This window comes from Elephas maximus, chromosome X, assembly GCF_024166365.1.
Source record: "Elephas maximus indicus isolate mEleMax1 chromosome X, mEleMax1 primary haplotype, whole genome shotgun sequence".
In the NCBI taxonomy this organism is placed as follows: Eukaryota; Metazoa; Chordata; class Mammalia; order Proboscidea; family Elephantidae; genus Elephas; species Elephas maximus.
This window is the reverse complement of record NC_064846.1, coordinates 180,276,391-180,298,738: the sequence shown is the minus strand read 5'-3', so window position 1 is coordinate 180,298,738 and position 22,348 is coordinate 180,276,391. Positions and strand designations below refer to the sequence as shown.

The 22,348-nt window shown below is 47.4% G+C and overlaps 1 protein-coding gene across 1 annotated transcript in view; it reads right to left on the bottom strand.

Annotated features, from left to right (window-relative positions):
• Nucleotides 1-21,662: 21,662 nt before the first annotated feature.
• The window catches only part of CRLF2 (cytokine receptor like factor 2), a 41,247-nt gene continuing 40,561 nt past the window's right edge, over nt 21,663-22,348 (bottom strand). Inside the window, exon 8 of the mRNA XM_049871579.1 lies at nt 21,663-21,929. Coding sequence (XP_049727536.1) covers nt 21,663-21,929 — 267 coding nt within the window. The remainder of the gene's footprint in view (nt 21,930-22,348) is intronic.

Genomic DNA, 22,348 nt, shown 5'->3' with positions numbered 1-22,348 from the left:
ATAATATAAACCACCTTTTCCCTGTGGGAATTTGGCCTTTTGAGGAATTCAGGCTGCAGTGTCTCAGTCAAGGAGCCCCTGTGTGGTGTGAACAGTTAAGGCACTCAGCTGCTAACTGAAAGGTTGGAGGTTCGAGTCCACCCAGAGGTGCCTTGGAAGAAAGGCCTGGCAATCTACTTCCAAAAAATCAGCCACTGAAAACCCTGTGGAGCACAGTTCTACTCTGAGACACACGGGTCGCCATGAGTCAGAGTCAACTCCATAGCATTTTTCGTTTTTTGTTTCATTCCAGTTAGCATTCTTGACATTAAAAACCTTGGCACATTTGGCCAGCATTTTAGGAATTTAGCTAATTCTGTCTCTGAGTTTTTACGAAGCCCTGATGCCATTTGGCATCCACTGGACTCGAACTCAGGGCGCCCCCATGTGTGTCATAGCAGAACTGTGCCCCACAGGGTTTACTGTGCCCCACAGGGTTCTCAGTGCATGATTTTTCAGAAGTTGGTGGCCAGACCTTTCTCCCGAGGTGCCTGTGTGTGGACTCTAACCACTCACCTTTCAGTTAGCATGTAGCCGCCAAGGACGTTAACTGTTTACACCACCAGGAACTCTGCAGCTCCAGCATCTATAGGGAAAGAGTCAGAGCTTCGCCACGGAGATCGCCTGACCGATCGCCCACCCAGATTCTGCCCCAGACCCCCCAGACACAAACGCTGCTTGCTTGCTCTGATGCTTTTCCTTCACACACCATATAAACAGGAAGCTTTCCGAAACAGAAAGGCTGGACAAGGAAAACTTGCGAAAAACACCAAGACGTTAAAAATGCAATCACACCACTTTTACCAAAGCCACAAACGAGAAGACCCAAAAACACCAGGAGCAAATCTGCAGGATTTTCCCTGGAAACAGTTTAGGTATTAAGAAATTACATAATCATAAATCCCACCTACGGAGGGGCGCCTTAATGAGTCTCACCTGTACTGGGTAAATTGCACCAGACCCTGAATCTCAGGGCAACACTTGGGCTATGAAATCTAAAACTCATGAATGTTTGCTTAAACTGTACATAATTGTGCTCATTTCTTAGAGAGAGAAAAAAAAAGGAGGGCTTGAATTATTTAAATACGACAGTGCTGTTTAATTTTACATGATTTTATTAATAATATTTTTTATGACAATCTGGTTGCAAATTTTTCTCTTCCTTGGGAAGTTCTCACTGAGCCCTATTTGCTTGGATATCGAGAACCGAGAAGCACACATTTGGCACAAAAGGACCCTGCTCATCAGATTGCGTTTGGCCCGTCCCGGTTCTCTCTCACGGGTATAATAAGCCAAAACCCCAGACCAGTTGCCATCAAGTCGATTCCAACTCATGGCGACCCCATGTGTGTCAGAGTAGAACTGTGCTCCACGGGGTTTTCAACGGTTGATTTTTCTGAGACTGGTTGCCAGGCCTTTCTTTTGTGTTGCCTCCAGGTAGGCTCAAACCTCCAACCTTTCAGTTAGCAGTTGAGCTTGTAAACTGTTTGCAGTGCCCAGGGACTCCTAAATCAGTTGTCATCAAATTGTCACGGACTCGTGGCGCCCCCACCTGTGTCACAGTAAAACTGTGCTCCGTAGAGTTTTCAGTGGCTGACTTTTTGGAAGTAGACCTCCAGGCCGTTCTTCTGAGGCTCCTCTCGGCAGACCCAAACCTCCAGCCTTTTGGCTAGCAGCCGAGCACATTCACCGTTTGCAGCCCTCAGGTACTCCTTGCAGTCCCCCTCCTTTTCAATACAACCCTTAGTAAACTATTTATTTAGACAAAAAATGATAATAAAGGTACTCATCTGGCTACATACTTATTTGAAATTTGATTTTCAAGATAATTCTCCCATTTTCAAAGTGCTCTAGAGCTCATTTAAAGCTGCCTTGGAGTCGGTGAGAAATCCTGTCTTCCCTGTTATATTGAACTGGCCGCTGATACGGTAGACTTTTCTGCCCCTATCGGGTGCTCTGCACTGTTTACTGCTATCAATTCCTATTTTGGGTAAATTACATCAGGCTCTAAATTCCAGGAAAACTCTTGGATAGAAGCTCCGTTTGGTTGATGGGTTGTGATTTCATTTGGCGTGCTTCCTCACCGTGGGCTTTATTCCACGTGGTGGCATTTGAGGAGTGAGGTGTGTCCACGGGGACAAATGGGCTCACGGCACCCCAAGGCTTTTCTCCTGTGGGTTCCCCAGAGAGGTGATTTTGAGAAACTGTGAGGGACTACTTCCACCTAGTGGCCTGCAGGGAGCATGACCCAAGTCACCGGCCTCAGAAGGTGTTCTGTGCCATGGAGTCCAGTAGAACTGCCCCGTAGGGTTTCCAAAGCTCTGAACCTTTACAGAAGCCATGGAATGGCTCCTGGGTTCGAACCGCCGACCTTTTGGTTAGCAGCTGAGTGCTTAATCGGTGTGCCACCAAAACCTGTAAACCAATCCCGTTGCCGTTGAGTCGATTCGGACTCATAGCGACCCTATAATGTGCCACCAGGGCTCCTCAAATCTCTATCTGACTCTTGAACTGAAAGACAAAAAGTTAAAAAGTAAAACTGAAGACGCTTCTAGGACTTTCCAGGCCACTGTTATAGAAAAAAATAAAGAGAAACTCCTGGGGGTCTTGTATTTTCACAAATTCCCTCCATTTTTTTCACCTTGTGTAAACGTTTGTTGACAAAGCACTTTGTGTTGTTGTTACCACCATCCAGTCGGCTCCGACTCATGGCGACCCCGTGCACAACAGAACGAAACACTGCCTGGTCCTGGGCCGTCTGCACAATCGTTACTTTGCTCCAGTCCGCTGTTGTGACGTCTGAGTATTTGGAGTGTTTTCCAACCTAGGGGCTCATCTTTCGGCACTTTATTAAACGATGTTCTGCTGTGGTCCGTACGGTTTTCACGGGCTGATTTTTGGAAGTAGATTGCCAGGCCTTTCTTCCTAGTCTGTCTTAGTCTGGAAGCTCCGCTGAAACCTGTCCACCACGGGTGACCCCGCTGGTGTTTGAAATACGGGTGGCATAGCTTCCAGCATCACAGCAACATGCAAGCCAACACAACACAACAAATTCACGGACAGGGGTGTGTGAGTGTACTTTGCAGTTTCTGTCTTTCCACATGTTCCCCCCACGCTGTCACCTCCGGCAAACCTCCGCTGATGAACCATATTTTGTAGACCTTTAACAGAGAGCTTCTCTCTCAGAGATAGCGAGGATTCGGGATTCAAGCTTCTCGCTGGGCAGCCTTCTGAAACCCTCCTATAGGCCAGCAGTACGGAGGTTTGAGAATAGAAAACATAATTTTCCAAACACGTCTTGGATACAGCCATCAAGTTTGTAGGTAAATAACCAAGCACAGAGGTCTTTCTCGGTCTACCTTCTATGCTTAACTTTGTTGTTCTCAGGTGACATGGAGTCGATTTCGACCCGTAGCAAGCCCATGTGACAGAGTAGGAACTGCCCCCTAGGGTTTCCTAGGCTGTCATCTTTACAGGAACCCATTGCCAGGTCTCTCTTCCGCAGAGCTGCTGGGTGCATTCCAACAGACAACCTTTTGGTTAGCAGCCACGCACTTCACCATTGCACCACCAAGGCCTTCCTTAATATCTGTGATAAATCCAGAGCCAGCAACCTGCAGAGAAAGCAAGGTGGCTCCGTACAAGATTCCAGGTAAAAATGGACAATGACCGGGAGGGGGATGTGGGATTATCCCAGTGATTGTCTCAGTTTTTGTCTGCACTTTCAATGTGAAAAGAAACAACGAGTCCTCTTAATTCTATCCGTCTGTCAATACATCCACAGGAGCCCTGGTGGTACAGTGGTTAAGCACCCGCATGCTATTTAAAAGGGTGGTTGTTCGAACCCACCAGCCACTCTTCTGAAGACCTGGTGATCTGCTCCAGTAAAGTTTGTAGCCTAAGAAACCCTATGGGGCGGTTCTACTCTGTCACGTGGGGTCGCCACGAGTCTGAATCAACTTGAATGCATACAAAAACACACCCCATTTTTAAACTATCATTCAAATGTCTGTTCTGGGATTCCTGACCTTCATGTAAGTTATTTTGAAATGTCTGTGATTGCCTGGTGGGAGTCCCCGAGTGGTGCAAATGGCTAACATGCTCGGCTGCTCACCGAAAGTTTAGAGGTTCAAGTTCACCCGACTGTGCCTCAGAACAAAGGCCTGGCAATCTAATCCTGGAAAATCAACCATCGAAAGCCCAGTGGAGCACAGTTCTGCTCTGACACACACAGGGTCACCGTGAGTCGGGGGTCGGGGAGGGGGGGACTCCACATCAGTAGGTTTTTTTTTTGTTGTTGCTATTTTTAGTTTTGTTGGTTGTACTATCAAGGCATCCTGTTCATTAGCTACCATTCAAACATCTGTCCTGTGGTTTCATCTTGGCGTGGGTGTTTTGGAAGGTCCGGGACTGCCTGCATAGGGGTGGGAACAAATATAGTTCTCCTCACGGCACATAGCTTGATTTCCCAGAATGAAAAGAATAACAAGCTGCTGTATGTTCGTCCCAGGGGCCCTAGTGGTGCAGTGGTTAAATCGCTTGACTGCTAACCGAAAGGTCGGACCCACCAGCTGCTGTGCTGGAGAAAGATAAGGCAATTTGCTCCGGTAAAGATTACATCGTTGGAAACCCTATGGGGCAGTTCTGAGTCGGAACTATGAGTCGGAATCTACTTAACGGCTGTGGGTTTGTGTTTATTTTTTGTTTGGGCTGTTTGTCCTGCCCTGTGACGGATGCTAACAGAAACATGAAACATGAAAACAGTAAACTCTAGGAGACACGACATTTCTTTTGTTCTGGAGCCAGGCTGGGGGGTGGTTTGGGGCCGGACGCAGCCCCCTCCTCCTTTTCTCTCCTTTAAGTGACAGACAGGTGGCTGCCCAAATGCCTCCCGTGTTCCCAGACTTTGGAAATCTGAAAACGCCTGGCTCTTTACAGCTCACGTTGAATAAGTATCATTTCTCCAACAACCCCGAGGGGGTGGGAGCTCCAAACACACATCAAAAGTTTATTATGTAAATTAATTTAATTACAAAACATAACACCGTGCGCACGTGTTTAGAAAGTGGTGCAGTCCACCCAGGTTAGGAGGAATGGCTAAATTTCTCCCAGGCCTCCCCCTAGGAAGGCCTGTTTTCCTTTAGAAGTGAGAACGCTATTTTATCCGTCAGGGGGACATTCACAGGCTGTATTTCTTCTCTCCTACACTGCGAAACGTGAGGCGGTTTCATTTCTGTTTCTTTGGAACGGGGAGCAGATTCCAGCTGGTTATGCCCCTTAGCTGGGCACGTCTAAAGGACTATGGAATTTATGTGAAGGCTGTGTGCAAGGCAAAGGAGCCCTGGTGGTGCAATGATTAAGCACTCAGTTGCTAACCAAAAAGTCAGCGGCTCAAACCCACCCAGAGGCACCTGAGAAGAAAGGCCTGGCAACTTGCTTCCTTAAAGATTACAGCCTAGGAAACGTTAGGGAGCAGTTCTGCCACATGGGGTCTCTAGGAGTTGAAATCCACCCAACGGTACCCAACCAGAGCAACACTGTGTTGACACAACAGGGCACAAGACAGCTGTTTACTTCTTTAGAGGTCAACGCCTATGAGGCCTGGTTCCAAAAACACCCACAGCTAGTGCTGCAGGATTTTATTTCAAAATGTTATCAAATTTAATTCAAAACATGGACACTAGATAGTTCTGCCCTACACAGAAATCGAAAATATCTCCAGAGGGTATGCACTGTGACGCTGTTAGCCAAGCCACTATTGTGGTATTGTACGTTTATTCTGGGAGAGCTGGAGGCACAGCGGTTAAAAACTTGGCTGCTAACCAAAAAGTCAGCAGTTCGAATCCACCAGCCGCTCCTTGGAAACTCCATGGGGCAGTTCTACTCTGTCCTGTAGGGCAGTTATGAGTCCAAATCAACAAGACGGCAACCGGTTTTTGTTGTTGTTGTTGTTTGTTTTATACTTTTTAAGGAGCCCTCGTGACACAGTGGTTAAGCACTCGGCTGCTAACCGAGAGGTCGATGGTTTGAACCCACCCAGAGGCTCCACAGGAGAAAGGCCTGGCAATCTGCTCCTGCAAAATGACAGCCTAGGAAACCCTATGGGGCCGTTCTGCTCGGTCACATGGGGTCGCTCTGAGTTGGAATGGACAAGACGGCCCCCAGCAACAGTGTGACGGCGCTGAGGACGGGCTTAGGGAGACTGGCTCCAGAGTTACGGGTTCTGCTGCCATAAAAGAGGCCTCCCCCCACCACCACCACCTTCCAGGAGCACAGAGATGTTTGTTCTCCCGCTAGAAAGCCTTATTTTAAAGAGGGGGTGGAGGAAGGCTGGAATCACACCTATAAACACCAGCAAAAAAAAAAAAAAAAACCAGCGTGCCTGTTCGGACGTGTGCCGTGTGATTTGTGAATCGGCTTATTTTTTGATTTTTGAGGCAGCAAACAGCATAAGTTGCATTTTTTTTTTAGTAATGAGAACTCAACACCTATGAAATTAATTAGAAGATTTTTTTTTTTTTCCTACTATTAGAGGCTGGCTTTACAAGCCTTTTTGGTGTTAGGTGAAAATGAGTCAGCTCCAAATCACGGCAACCCCACATACATCAGAATGAAACCTCGCCGGGTCCTGCACTGTCTTCGTGATCCTTGGTGTGTTTGACCCCACTGTTGCGGCTATCGAGTCAATCCATCTCACGGAGGGTTTCCCTGGTTTTCGCCAACCCTCCACTTTACCAAACATGGTATCTTTTCCAGCGATTGTTCTTTCCTGGTGCTGCTCCCAAAGAAAGCCAGCCAAAGTCTCTCCATCCTCGCTTCTAAGGAGCTTTCTGGTTGTATTTCCTCTAAGACTGGCAGTGCACGGTGTTTTACATGTTCTCCGCCAACATCTTAATTCAAATGTGTCAATTCTTCTTCAGCCTTCTTTTCCCTAGTCCAGCTTTTGCATGTATATGAGGCGATTGAGAAGGCCACAGCTTGGGTCAACTGCACCTTAGTCTTCGCTTTTTAACACTTTAAAAGAGGTTTTGTTTTTCTTTGGAATGCAGGCAGAAATGCAGATAGAATTAAGTACTTGATGGATTCAAGCACTAACGTACAATTATGGCCCTGGGGATCCGAACAGAAAGCAGACAAACTCTCCAAACCATGGGTCTGCGGCTGGAGGGACTGGGGAGTCAGGCTGCTTCCTTCTCTGGGAGATCAGGAGGGCTTAGGGTCCTTGGGACTTCTCCGCCCCCCGGTCCACCCAGAACACACGCTGACATCGCAAACCCAGTCCACATCCACACTGCCTATTTTGTAGGTGCTCCAACATCCTTGCCAAGGAGAGTGGGCAGCACAATGGTTAAGTGTTCAGCTGCTAACCAAAAGGCGTCCGTCTTATTTCCATCAGCTAACAGGACAGGACAAGAACCCTTGTCCGGTTACACTGGTGCTATCAGGTCAGCCTGGACTAATGTATTAGATAGATTTCATTTTTTTAGAGCAGTTTTGGGTTTACAGTAAAATTGAGCAGAAAGTACAGAGTTCCCATCCTCCCTTTCCCCAGAGCTGTTTTTCCTGTTGTTACATCTTACATCCCTGTGACACATTTGTTACAATGGGAAAACCAACATTGGTACATTGTTATCAGTTAAAGCGCATAGTTTGCAGAAGTGTTCTCTCTCTCTGTTGTACAGTCCTCTGGGTTTTGAAAAACACATAATGTCCTCCGTCCACCATTACTGTGTTAAACCTAAAGTTTCGCTGCCTTAAAAATCTCCACAGGTCCATGGTCTCGGGGAACATCTAGCTCAACTGGCATAACATAGTTTATTACAAAGAAAACGTTCTATATTCTACTTTGGTGAGTAGCGTCTGGGGTCTTAAAAGCCTGTGAGCAGCCATCTAGGATACTCTACTGGTCTCACCCCTTTGGGAGCAAGGAAGAAAGAAGAAAACTAAAGATACAAGGGAAAGATGAGTCCAAAGGACTAATGGACCACAACTACCACGGCCTCCACCAGACTGAGTCCGGCACAACCCAATGTTGCCCAGATACCATGACTGACTGCTCTGACAGGGATCACAATAGAGGGTCCCTGACAGAGCTGGAGAAAAATATAGAACAAAATTCTAACTCACAAAAAAAGAGCAGACTTACTGGCCTGACAGAGACTGGAGAAACCCTGAGAGTATGGCCCCCAAGACACCCTTTCAGCTCAGTAGTGAGGTCACTCCTGAGGTTCACCCTTCAGCCGAAGATTGAACAGGCGCATGGAAGAAAACAAGAGGTGCACCAGCCTAGAGAGCAGGGACTAGAAGGCAGGAGGAACAGGAAAGCTGGTAATAGGGAACCGAGGGTTGAGAAGGGAGAGAGTTGACATGTTGTGTGGTTGTTAACCAATGTCATAGAACCATGTTGTACTAAGTGTTTAATGAGAAACTAGTTTGTTCTGTAAACCTACATCTAAAATGCAATAAAAAAGTGCATAATAATTATACCATAAAAAAAAAAAAACTCCACATTTTGTGTGTGTGTGTGCGCTTGTGTGCGCACGTGCTTTTGGTGAAAGTTTATGGTGCAAATTAGTTTCTCATTCAAAATTTTATACACAAATTGTTTTATGACATTGGCTACAATTCCCGCAATGTGTCAGCACTCTCCCCCTTTCCTTCCCACCCTAGGTTCCCCGTGCCCATTCGTTCATCCCTCTGCTTCCTACCTTCTCCTCTTGGCTTTAGGGCAGGAGTTGCTCGTTTGGTCTCTATACTTGACTGAACTAAGAAGCTTGTTCCTCACATGTGTGATTGTTAGTTTTATAGCCCTGTCTAATCTTTGGCTGAAAGGTGGCCTTTGGGAGTGTCTTCAGTTCTGAGTTGGCAGGGTGTCTGGGGGCCATCGTCTCGGGGGTTCCTCCAATCCCTGCCAGAGCAGTAACTCTGGTCTTTTGTTTTGTGAATTTGATTTTTGTCCTGCATTTTTCTCCCAGTCTGTCTGCGACCCTCTGTTGTGATGCCTGTTAGAGCAGTTGGTGGTGGTAGCCAGGTACCCTTTAGTTCTGGGCTCAGGTCAGTGGAGGCTGAGGTTCATGTGGTCTGTTAGTCCTTTGGTCTAATATTTTCCTTGTGTCTGGTTTTCTTCATTCTCCTTTGCTCCAGATGGAATGGGACCAACAGCTGTATCTTCGAGGGCCACTCACAAACTTTTAAGACCCCAGATGCTACTCAACAAGTAGGATGTAGCACATTTTTCTTATGAACTATGCTATGCCAATTGACCCAGATGTCCCCCAAAACGATGGTCCGCATGCATCACCCCCAGTAACTTGGTCCTTCAAGGTGTTTGGATGTGTCTAGAAAGCTTCTATGATGGTGCCTCTTGTGTTCTGTTGTATATATGAACATACATGCTGTACATACAAGTATGTGTGTGAAAATACCTGCAGCCTAACCAGCTATGGCTGCTAACCAAAAGGTTGGCAGTTCAAATCCACCAGACGCTCCTTGGAACCTCTACGGGGCAGTTCTACTCTGTCCTATAGGGTTGCTGTGAGTCGGAATTGACTCGACGCCAGTGGGTGGTTAACCTATATATGTATATGAGTGTAATCAAACACACCCCCTCCCCCTATTCACCATACATATCTGCCTATGTATCTGCTTGTATTTTTTTTTTCTTTTTTACTATTGTTGTAAGGTTGTATATCATAGTATGTACCGTGGTTGCTTCTTTTTTCTCCCCCCTTGTGGGTGGTGGGGTGTGTTCCTCTAAGTGTCTTCCTTTGCCTCGGTCATGCTGTGTTGACTTCCCCTTTAGTCTTTATTTTTTAGAGCAGTTTTAGGTGGACAGTAAAATTAAGCAGGGAATGCAGTGTTCCCATATACCCCCCCCCACACACACACACAGTGTCTCCCATTGGTAGCATCTTATATTCCTCTGTTACTTTTGTTACCAGGGATCAGCCAACATGGATACATTACTAGTAACCAAAGCCCATGGTTCTCACTGTTCCTAGTTCCCCTGGAGTCCACTTCATGCCTGTCAGAGGAGAACTGTGCTCCTCACGGTTTTCAATGGCTGATTTTTGGCTATATTGCCAGGTCTTTCTTCCAAAAGCACTTCTGGCTGGACTGAAATCTCTAGCCTTACAGTTAGCAGCCGAGTGCTTAACTATTTGTACCACTCAGGGACTCCTATAGTTTACACTTGGATTAACTCTTCGCGTTGCACCTTCCTGTGGGTTTTGACAAATACATAATCACATGTGTCCGCCATTACAGTATCAAACAGAATAGGCTCTTTGAATAAAAAATCTCCAAACCCATTGTTTTTGAGTCAATTCAGACTCATAGCAACCCTTTTGGACATGGTAGAACTGCCCCATAAGGTTCCCAAGGAGGGGTTGGTAGCTTCAAACTGCTGGCCTTCCAAGCCCTTAACCACTGCGCCACCAGGGCTCCATAAAAAAAAACTCCAGTCACTTTTTTTTTAATTAATAAAACGCATTGACATCTAGTCGATTCCGACTCATAGAGACCCTATAGGACCGAGTAGAACTGCCCCATAGGGTTTGCAAGGAGCTGGTGAATTTGAACTGCTGGCCTTTTGGTTAGCAGCTGAGCTGTTTAACCACTATGCCACCAGGGCTCCTTTTTAATTAATATCCCCCCCTCTACTTTTTCTGAGCACTTTTAAGGTCACAGAAAATTGAGCAAAAAGTACACAGAGTACCCACATACCCTTCTCCCCTAGCACAGAAACTCTCCTATTAGTAACATCTTGCAATTATGTGGTCCATTTCTAACAATTGAAGCCCAATATTGATACATTGTTGTTAACTAGAGTTCACAGTTTACAGGGCAAGAATAGCCCAGGGATCTACTTCTGAAAACCAGCCAGTGGAAATCCAATGGATCACAACTGATCATGGGGATTGTGCCGGACCGGGCAGTGTGTCGTTCCATCGTGCATGGGGTCACCATGAGTCGGGAGCCGATTCAGCAGCAGCTAACAATCGCTTACATCAGGGCTCGTGCTTTATGCTGTCCAGTCCTGTGAGCTTTGACAAAATAACGCCATGTGTCCACCATGACAGTATCAGGCCCATAATTCCACTGCCCTGATAATAAATTCAAGGCTCATTTTCACATTTCCATTCGTCGCCTCGTTTGCCCAGGGGCAGCCCACTCTGTGCAGGTCCTGGGCTTGGGGAGCCTTGGAGTCAGCACCCAGCTGGAGGGTCCTCATGGAGGAACACACATTTACGTGGGCAGGTGTGCAGGGAAGCTGCTCAAATGTTACAGACACTTGGACAGGGAGCCCCGTTTCTGCCCGTGGTGGGCAGGTAGGATGTTTATAGGGGTCCACAGGGTTAGAAAGCCCCCAGCAGCCTGGAAGAGATAATTTCATCTGCTTTTTTTTTTTTTCCAGACCAGTAAGGTAAACCCTCCATGAGACAGACTGACACAGTGGTCACAACAATGGGCTCCAACATACCAGTGAGCGTGACAATAGTGCAGAATCGGGCAATACTTTGTTCTGTTGTACATGGAGTTGTCGCAAGTCACAGCAGATTCATAGGCAACCAATAACAACACCCAAGGTGGGATCAGAGATTCCCCAGCTTTAGGGAATTCAAGCCTTGAGCAACTTCCTAGAGAAGGTGAATGACTCTCTAAAAAAATATTCTATCACATACGAAGAGCGGGAGCCCGTCACTGTGAATAATCGGTCGACACTGCTCGGATTTTATGTGTGAGCGAATCCAGAGTGCTCCGTGACCCCCACAGAATCCCGGAGACGTGAGTGACCCCATATGGAATCTAAGGACCCAAGTCGTATGAAAAACACAATCTGCCTGTGATAAGTTTATAAGTTTCAGCTACAAACGAAGGCACATTTATGCGATGCGGAAATTAAAGAGTCCTTACCTTCTCCGGCTAAAATGAGCTTCCAGAATCCCTTACTCTCTGCATTCAGGGCGGTGACCACCCAGATGCGGAAGCCAGGCACAGAGCCGAGGAAAATTCCCTGCTTAAGGAGTTCTTGGTATCCTCAGCTCCGGTCAGACCAACAGGACCCTGTAACAGGGCTCAGCAAAGCACTAACTGGGAAATAGTTGGCTCAGTTGTTACAAAATTGAGCTGTTGTTTGCAAGAGGGCATGCCCAGTGCTGGGAATGTTAGAATGTGAATGTGTGAGTACGTGTGTGAGTGTGTGGCTGTTAGTGAGTGTGCGATTAGGAGGTGAGTGAGCGTGTGGGTGTACTCATCTATGAGTGTGCATGAGTGTGTATGTGTTATCAATATGTGAGTGTGTGTGAGAAGTGTGTGAGTGTGTTAGTGTGTGGGTGCAAGGGTGTGCATAAGTGTGTAGTTGTCTGCTAGTGGTTGAGTGAGTGAGCGTGTGTGTGTGAGTAGTGGGTGGGTATGGGTGTGTGTGAGTGTGGGTCTACGAGAGTGGAGGGGTGTGAGTGTGTGTGAGTTGTAGCTGAGTGAGTGTGTGAGTGAGTGTGTGCCTGTGCACGAGCACGTGTGAACATGCGTACACAATGAGTGTGTGTGTGTGTGAGTACGCGCCTGTGTCTGAGGATTTTACACCTCAGAACTTTGTACTAAGCAAGTCGGTCAGCACAGCTTGACCAAGGTGCCATCATAGAAGCTTTCTACACACATCCAAACACCCCGAGGGACTGAGTGACTGGGGCCGAGGGCTGGGGACCACGGTCCCAGGGGTCATCTAGGTGAATTGTCATAACACCCTTCATGAAGAGAATGCCCGACAGCTGACCGTGGTGAGTAGTGTCTGGGGTCTTGAAAGCTTGCGAGTGGCCATCTAATATACATCTACTGGCCTCACCCCATCTGGACCAAAGGAGAATGAAGAAAACCAAAGACAAAAGGGAAAGATTAATCCAAAGGACTAATGGACCACAACTACTACAGCCTCCACCCGTCTGAGCCCAGAACTAGGTGGTGCCTGGCTACCACCACAGACTGTTCTGTCAGGGATCACAACACAGGGTCTCAGACAGAGTGGAAGAAAAATGTAGAACAAAAGTCAAATTCACAAAAAAGACCAGACATACTGGTCCGACAGAGACTGGAAGAATCCCTGAGACTATGGCCCCCAGACATCCTTCTAACTCAGAACTGAAGCCACTCCCAAAGTTCACCCTTCAGCCAAAGATTACCCAGACCAAGTCAAACCCATTGCCATCGGGTCAATTCCGACTCATAGCAACCCTATAGGACACGGTAGAACTGCCCATAGAGTTTCCAAGGAGCGCCTGGTGGATTTGAACTGCTGACCTTTTGGTTAGCAACCACAGCTCTTAAGCAATATACCATCAGGGTTCCCATCAGCCAAAGATTAGACAGGCCCATAAAACAAACAACAACCCACCTGAGGAACATGGTTCTTAATTCCATCATGTTTATAAGACCCAAAGGGCAACACCTGCCCAAAAGCAAAGAGGAGAAGGCAGGAAGGGACAGGAAAAATGGCCAGATGGCAACAGGGAATTGGGGCACAGAAGGGGAAAGAGTTGGCACATTGCAGGGATTACAACAATGTCACAAAAAAAATTTGTGTATAAATTTTTGATTGAGAAAATAATTTGCCCTGTAAAATTTCACCTAAAGCACAATTTTTAAAAAATGTAAACTTAAAAAAAAAAAAGACTTGGACTTAAGACTTAGAGCCTCTTGGCCCACGAAGCTCAACATTTCCTAAATCCACGGGGTTTTCTTGGCAGACATACAGACGTACAAATCTAGCCTCTAAATATTCATCTAATGAGATGTTTTTTAATTGAAAAAAAATGTGAAAATGTAGTAAGCAGCAATGCTAAGAAAACATAGACATTTTTACGATGCGTTCTCCCTAAGTAGCCAGCGGCACCTCACTGCGGCTGGCTTATGTCTGGGAAATTTTTTTTCTGTTAAAAAACCTAATAGTTTTTTGCATGTAATTTAAGCACACCCACGATGAGTTGGATAGCCCTCGTCTTGTGTGTGATAGGAGACAGACAGGAAGTGCTTTCAAACCCAAAGGTTAACTTTTCATTAAAGTGAGGACTAGTTTGTCTGGATGGATTGCTGAGCTAAGTTTTTATGGCTCAATTCTGAGCACACATAAATGCTGAGAAACTATAATTCCAGCATAACATATATACCCTGAAAGGACTTTCTAGAGATTCTGGGCTTAAGTTAATGAGTAAATTTCTCGAGGATAACGAAAGCTATGTTTTCAATGCCTGATTTTCCTCAAGGAGATTGCCAGGCCTTTCTTCTGAGGTTCTTCTGGGTGGACTCGAACCTACATCCAGTCAAGCTTGCTAACTATTTGCTAACCATTAGTCCTGAAGTATTTCTTCCCAAATAGTTCATTAATTACAAAGGGCAAGATGGTAACTTCCCAAGTCAAGGGACTTTGTACAAAATAATGGCCTGAAGTCTTCAAAACAAAATATTGTCTGAAATATAGTGCCGGAAGATGAGCCCCATAGGATGAAAGACACTGAAAATACACAATGGCTGCAATAGCGGAGTCGAGCTACCAACAATCGTGAAGATGGCTCAGGACTAGGCAACGTTTTGTTCTGTTCTGCTCGGGTCGGAGCTGACTCGACGATAACTTTCAACGGCTCTTCAAAAAATCAAGGTTAAAATAATAATAAGGGTCTTCTTTAAGTCAAACAGTAAGTTCGTTTATCAGTAAAGAATGTCTCTGCCCTGAGCATCGTGCTCTTTTAAAGAACTACGTATATGGGATCGAACTGAGAACAGCAACCCTAAAGTTTAGATAGGAAGCTTAGGGGGCAGTGAGTAGATGTGAGTGGGGGAGGAACAACTCAGAAAAGGAGGGTGAGAATGGTCGCCCAACTCCAAGAATGTCATCCACGTCACTGAATTGTAGGTGCAGAAACTGTTGAATTGGTGAAAGGTTATCTGCGTATATTTTCAATAACGACAACAGCTACAAAATGTTTTTAAATCAAGGTGAAGAAAGACCATGAAAGGCTGAGTAATTGCTGCAGACTAGATACTAAAATCAGAGAGTGAAAGAGGGCCAGTTATTATTATTTGCAGTAGTTGTGTTCTGTAAGGTTGCCGTGAACACTGACGGCAAATAAGGAATTACCACTGCAGCGGAAACACAGGGTTAGGTTCCTGTGAGCCTGCGGTCACTACATTTTCACCATCCGATCCATACGTAACCTCGTTTTGTGTGTGTTTCTCTTTAAAGAAACCTTACTTAATATATGGCGCCCTGGCGGTGCACTGATTAAGAGCTTGGCTGCTAACCAAAAGGTTGGCAGTTCAAATCCGCCAGCCACTTCTTGGGAATCCTATGGGGCAGTTCTACTCTGTCCTATAGGCTCACTATGAGTCAGAATCCACTCGACGGCAACGAGTTTGGTTTTTGGTTTTTATTTACTATGTGGAGCCCCTTGGTGTTGCAAACAGTTAAGTGCCAACTACTAAAGGTTGGCAGTTCAGGCTCACTCAGAGGTGCCTTGGAAGAAGGCCTGGTGATTTGCTTCTGAAGGGTCACAACCTTGAAAACCCTATGGAACAGCTCTACTCAGCACACACGGGGTCACCACGAGTTGGAGTCTGCTCGACAGCTACTAACAACGCTGTCTCAGGGTGGGTTCTCCAGAGAAGGAAAACCAGTAAACTGTACAAATATCTACATAGAGAGATTTGTATAAGGAAATGGCTCATGAGGGTGTAGAGGCTGGAACGTCCCAAAATCCGTGGGTCAGGCTGGAGGCTTTTCCTGATTCACATAGCCGCAGGGGCTGGGAAACCCAGGACTGGCAGGTCAGAGGGCAGGGCTCCTGCTTACAGGCTGCAGAGACTGTCAGGAAATACCTCAGGTAAGCTGCTAGCTCGAGTCCCAAGAAGCAGAGGTCAGGTGAAGAGGAGACAGCATCAGGGTCCAGAACCAGGAAAAGCTCATGAGCCTTGCCGGAATGTCCACTTGTATTTGATGCAGGCCACATCCCAAAGGAAATTCCCCTTCAACCGATTGGTTACTCACAGCAGATCCCATCATAGAGGTGATCACATCATATCAGATCCCATCGTGGAGGTGATCGCGTCATGTCAGATCCCATGGTGGGGGTGATCACATCATCACACAACTGCCAGACTACATCATAGCTGCCAAACCACTGAGAATCGTGGCCCAGCCAAGCTGACACACAACCCTCAAGATCATGAGCGTTCAATGTCTGTTGTTGACTGATGAATATCTATCTAGGGGAACCAAGCTGATCTAACACAGGTCTTTTCTCTGCAAGGCATGTCACACTGATCCTGGGCTTAGGATAACCACGCAGCACTTCAGCTCCATGCCTGGGGGCCTTTGAAAGAGCAAAATCACCAATAAAAAGCACAGAAATGAGAAATGTGCGTGGCACTAAACAAACCACGAAGAAGGCACTTATCCTCTGTAGGCCAGCTGAAGCAAGAAGGAGAGCGTCGCCTTGTTCCAGCTCAGCTGGGTACGTGCGTGTCATGCTTCTCATATTTCTCCCTGCTCTGAGCACACCCATGAATGACAGCCATAAATGCCATTGCTGTCAGGAATGGGACAGACCAAGCTTCGTGAGGGCCTGTAAGTCCCAGGGAAAGAGGGGGACCAGAGACAGTTAGGAAAACCTGAGGTCACACAGCACTGTACAGTGTTCAGTCTTTCTCTACGAAGGCCTGGCCACTGCCTGTCTGTCTCTGTTCATTTGACTGTGGGGACAGTCGGTGCAGCCTCCCCGCTTACAGCTTTGACCTGAACACATAAACCTGTCACCTGTCTTTTCAGACTGTGGTCTGGGGCAGGCACACCGAATCTCACTTGGGATTTCCAGTTCTTTGCCTCTGAACTTTAAACAGCCTTTTCTGTTATTGATTACCAGGGATGATTAGGACTGGAGATGAACAGAATGTGAAGTGCCTCTTTGGTAGAGAACGTGGACCAGACAGAGGGGAGATAGACAGCATCTCTCTCAAACCACCATTATCCGCAACACCCACGGCTTCCTTCTGCTGGTTTCCGTGCCGCACGCAAACCCCGAAGTCAGGTACACCCCTGAGAAGGAAAACTACATCTTCCGAGAGTTACCGCATGGTGAGCAAAATTATATCAAATAAAGAGTTGGGGCACAGGGTATTTTTGGGGTGGGGAAACTGTTCTGTCTGATACCGTGATGGTGGGCAGGTGACATTACACATTCGAGAAATATCGTCAGGCTGTACAACACAGAGAATGAACCCCAAAATGAAACATAACCATTTACCTCGGAGTGGGCCCCGACTCGTGGCACCCCTATCTGTGTGTGTTCGAGTAGAACTGTGCTCCACAGGCTTTTCAATAGCTGATTTTTCAGAAGTAGATTGCCAGGCCTTTCTTCCGAGGCACCTCTGGTGGGCTCTAACCTCCAACCTTTCTGCTAGCAGCTGAGCGTATTCACTGTTTGTGCTGCCCAGGGAATCCTTTAAAGTATCACCCTGGATGTATTTACTGTAAAGCTCTCCAGGGCTGGGCTTGTGGGATTGGACAGTCAGCATAAGCATGTCACCAAGATATTTAAGATGGATGTTCTCCAAATGGCTTATAAAGTGGACCTCTAAAGGTATCATTTAAAGAGCAGGGTTCCAAAATAATAGGAAAGAACCAAAAAATCATCCAAAAAAAACAAACGCATTATCGTCCAGTCAATTCTGACTCACGGCAACCCTGTTAGGGCACGGTAGAGCTGTCCCATTGGGTTTTCTAGCCTGTAATCTTTATGGGAGCAGACTGCCAGGTCTTTGCCACTTGGAGCCCCTGGGTGAGTTCAAACCACCAACGATTCAGCTACCAGCCGAGCTTTTAACCAGTGCACCACCAGGGATCCTTAACCAGATAATGTTGTTGTTGTTAGGTGCCATTGAGTCGGTTCCGATTCATAGCGACCCTGTGCAAAACGGAATGAAACACTGCCCGGTCCTGAGCCATCCTCACAGTCATTGTTATGCTCAAGCCCACTGTTGCAGCCGCTGTGTCAATCCACCTCGTTGAGGGTCTTCCTCTTTTCCGCTGACCCTGTACTCTGCCAAGCATGATGTCCTTCTCCAGGGACTGATCCCTCCTGACAACATGTCCAAACTATGTAAGACGCAGTCTCGCCATCCTTACCTCCAAGGAGCATTCTGGCTGCACTTCTTCCAAGACAGATTTGTTGGTTCTTTTGGCAGTCCATAGTATATTCAAAATTCTTAGCCAACACCACAATTCAAAGGCGTCAACTCTTCTTCGGTCTTCCTTATTCATTGTCCAGCTTTCATATGCATATGAGACAATTAAAAACACCATGGCTTGGGTCAGGCGCACCTCACTCCTCAGAGTGACCAAACAATAATTTAGCTTAATTTGTAAAGAATATCTGCCTTGAGCATTGTGCTCTTTTAAGAACTACCTGTATGGGATCAAATTGACTAAAGTAACTGGAAAGGTTATACAGGAAGCTTAGGGGGCAGTGAGTTTATGTTAATGGAGGAGGAACAACTCAGAAAAAGAGGGTGAGAATGTTTGCACAACTTGAGAAATGTAAGCAATGTCTCTGAATTGTACAAGTAGAAACTGTCGAATTGGTGTGTGTTCTGCTGCCTATACCTTCGACAACAACAAAAATAAACAGAGAGAATAGGAAGCAGCGGGGACCGTGGACAAAGACTCAAAAAATGGAGGAATCTTACATCTTATACACCCTACGTACAAGGGTCCTTGTGTGCTCCAGGCCCTTCATTGGAAGGTCAGCATTCTGAGCCTACTGGGGACATGCAGCTGTGGACAGTACCTGAGGTGGCTGGAGCCTGCCCGTCGAAACTGTTCTGTTCACATTTAAATTGCATCTGTACCAATGGGTAACAGGCATTCTTTTTCTTCATTATTCCTCACTATGGGATAAAATGCATCCAAGCAAAACACACTGTTCTGAAAAGGAAGTACCCAATCAGCCTCACAAAGGGCCCCGGGTCTGACCAATCTGCTCTCCCCTAAAATCACCCTCCACCACGGCACAGCCCAGGGGGTCCAGGCAGGTGGAGAGAACTGGGTGGTGGAGCTGCAGGGCCTGGGCTGTGAGGGGGCCGCTCACACATGGCTGTCGGGACACCCAGAGCAGGGCATGGATCAGAGGAACTGTGGGGCGGCCGCCCCTACCCATACACACATACACACACACATACGCCACACGAGCCACATATAGACACCCACACACACACACGCATGCACACGCCGCACACTCATACACCCCAGGTGTGATTGCAAAGCCTTTTCTGGACCCCACAGAAAAACAACTTCGACCCAGTTCCCACCTGAAGATCTAAATGTCAGTCACCCAGCAACACTGAGGGCTTCGAGCCTGAAGGAGGGAGAAAGCACTAGAAGCACGTTCGTCCCCACTATCTACAAGCACATCAGAAACCAACTTGATCTCACGTAGTTCTCGTGCCAACGCTTTTCTTATTGCCTTTATTCCAATGGCGTGAAAAGCCAACGCAAACTCAAGGGACAGGAGGCTTCATGTGACTGAAATGACGGTTTTCAAACTCAACTGTCTCTTAGACACAGAATCATGTCATGCGTGAAGACCCAGGAGCAGAGGTTGGGTCTCCTGAAGAAAATGTTCACGTGGCTACAAAGGGGACCTTTCTTCTTCAGAAGACCTGCTTCTTGGGGTTGGTATTTTAAAAACAGGCTTCTTTTTATCATCCAAAAGAGCCACACTTCATGTTCTGGAGATCATCCCATAGAAAGCCACCCCCCACCCTGTCTGTCTGTCTGGCAGTCTGTCCTAATGTGGTGGCTTGCGTGTTGCCGTAATACTAGAAGCTATGCCACCAGCATTTCAAAATACCAACCGGTCACATGGTGGACAGATTTCAGGTGAGCTTCCGGACTAAGAAGACGGGGAAGAAAGTCCTGATGATTTATGTCTGAACACCAGCCAGTGAAAACCCTAAGGAGCATGACAGAACATTGTCTGAGTCTTGCTTTGACAGGTCATCAGGAGGGCTCCATCTCTGGAGGAGGACACAATGCTTGGTGAAGTCGAGGGCCAGCAAGAGCAAAGGAGACCCTTGGTGAGATGGGTTGGCACAATAGCCACAATGATGGACTCAAACATGTTGTCAGTTGTGAGGATGACCCAGGGCTGGGCAACATTTTGTTCTATTGTACATGGGGTCACCATGAGTCAGAGTCAACAGCATCTATCTGTCTATCTCACCCATCCAACCATCCACCCATTCACCCACCTAACTAATCCATCCATCCATCCATCCATCCATCCCTCCATCCACCTACCATCCATCCATCCACCCCCATCCATCCATCCACCCACCCAGCATTCATCCATCCATCCATCTATCCCTCCATCCCTCCCTCCATCCATCCATCCCTCCATCCCTCCATTCATCCCTCCATCCATCCACCCATCCCTCCATTCCTCCATTCATCCCTCCACTCATCCACCCATCCCTCCATCCCTCCACCTCATCCACCCATCCCTCCATCCCTCCACCTACCATCCATCCATCCACCCCCATCCATCCATCCACCCACCCAGCATTCATCCATCCATCCATCTATCCCTCCATCCCTCCCTCCATCCATCCATCCCTCCCTCCATCCATCCATCCCTCCATCCCTCCATTCATCCCTCCATCCATCCACCCATCCCTCCATTCCTCCATTCATCCCTCCACTCATCCACCCATCCCTCCATCCCTCCAGCTCATCCACCCATCCCTCCATCCCTCCATTCATCCCTCCATCCATCCCTCCATCCCTCCATTCCTCCATTCATCCCTCCATCCATCAACCCATCCCTCCATCCCTCCACCCCATCCACCCATCCCTCCATCCCTCCGTTCATCCCTCCATCCATCCACCCATCCCTCCATCCCTCCATTCATCCCTCCATCCATCCACCCATCCCTCCATCCCTCCATTCATCCCTCCAACCCTCCATCCATCCACCCATCCCGCCATCCCTCCACCCCCATCCACCCATCCCTCCATCCCTCCATTCATCCCTCCATCCATCCACCCACCCACCATCCATCCATCCATCCACCATCCATCCACCCATGCACCATCCATCCACCCATCCACCATCCATCCATCTATCATCTGTCTATTTATCCCATGGAACAAAAAGTCCAAGAAACTACCCATCGATGCACTTGGTGACAGAAATGATGGTCCCTGTGTGCACCTCGACAGCCCTGGGTTTTTTTTGTGTCGTTTGTGTGCACACAAGAAGGTGGTCTCCATGCACCCTGGCTGTCCTTCTTCAAGATTTTTGTGGACAGCACCAGACAGGAGGAGGTGCAATCTGAGAGCAAGGAACCCCCAAACCAATGAGGTCTTCCACCTACAATGGCCCCACCACCAAGCCCTGGAATGGAAATGTCCTGGGAATAAAACTGGACCCAGGGAGCCCTTTGGTCTGGCAGTGGGGGTCTTCAGTGCCCCAGACAGCAGCATCATGGGTCCTGGATGGTGCTGACTGCTGGGGCATCTCCTTTGGTCCTTTACCACCAACGTTGACCCTGCTTTGGGCTCTGGAGGGGGCACTCTCTCATAGCATCAAGTATGCATCGTCATCTACCACAAATGAAAAGCCACCCAGGGTGACCACATCACTGTGTTGGGGGGGCCGGAGAGGATGCAGGCCAGGACCCAGGGCCTCTCCCATCTGCATCTGTGGGCACAATGGGCCTGTCATGGGTGCCTCCACCTTGGCCTTGACCAGCTGGACCACCGGCACCTCCTCCAGGGCACAGTCCTCCTCTTCATTCTCCACTTTATTCACAGGGGCCACGTTCTCAGTGAACTTGATCCACTCCTGCAGGGATGGAACATTCTGGCTTAAATCCCGTGAACACACCAAACAGCAGTGTGTCTTACCGCAGTGCATGCCCCAAACACGAACCCCTAGCACTTTTTTTTTTTAGTGCATGCAAAATTTTGATATATTCTTCTGTTCTAATTTAAAAAAAAAAAAAGTTCTAAATCTCCATTTTCCACGCATAGACTCAGTGAGTGATTAAAGGTAAACCAGTTGCCGTGAAGTTGATCCCGACCCACAGCGACCCTCATGTGTGTCAGAGTAGAACGGTGTCCCACAGATCACCAGGCCTTTCTTGCAAGGCACCTCTAGGTGTTTTTGAACCGCCAAACTTTCAGTTGTAGCTGAACACTTAGCCATTTGTGCCACTCAGGGACTTTTTGATTAAATCTACCCTAATGCTAATACCACCACCC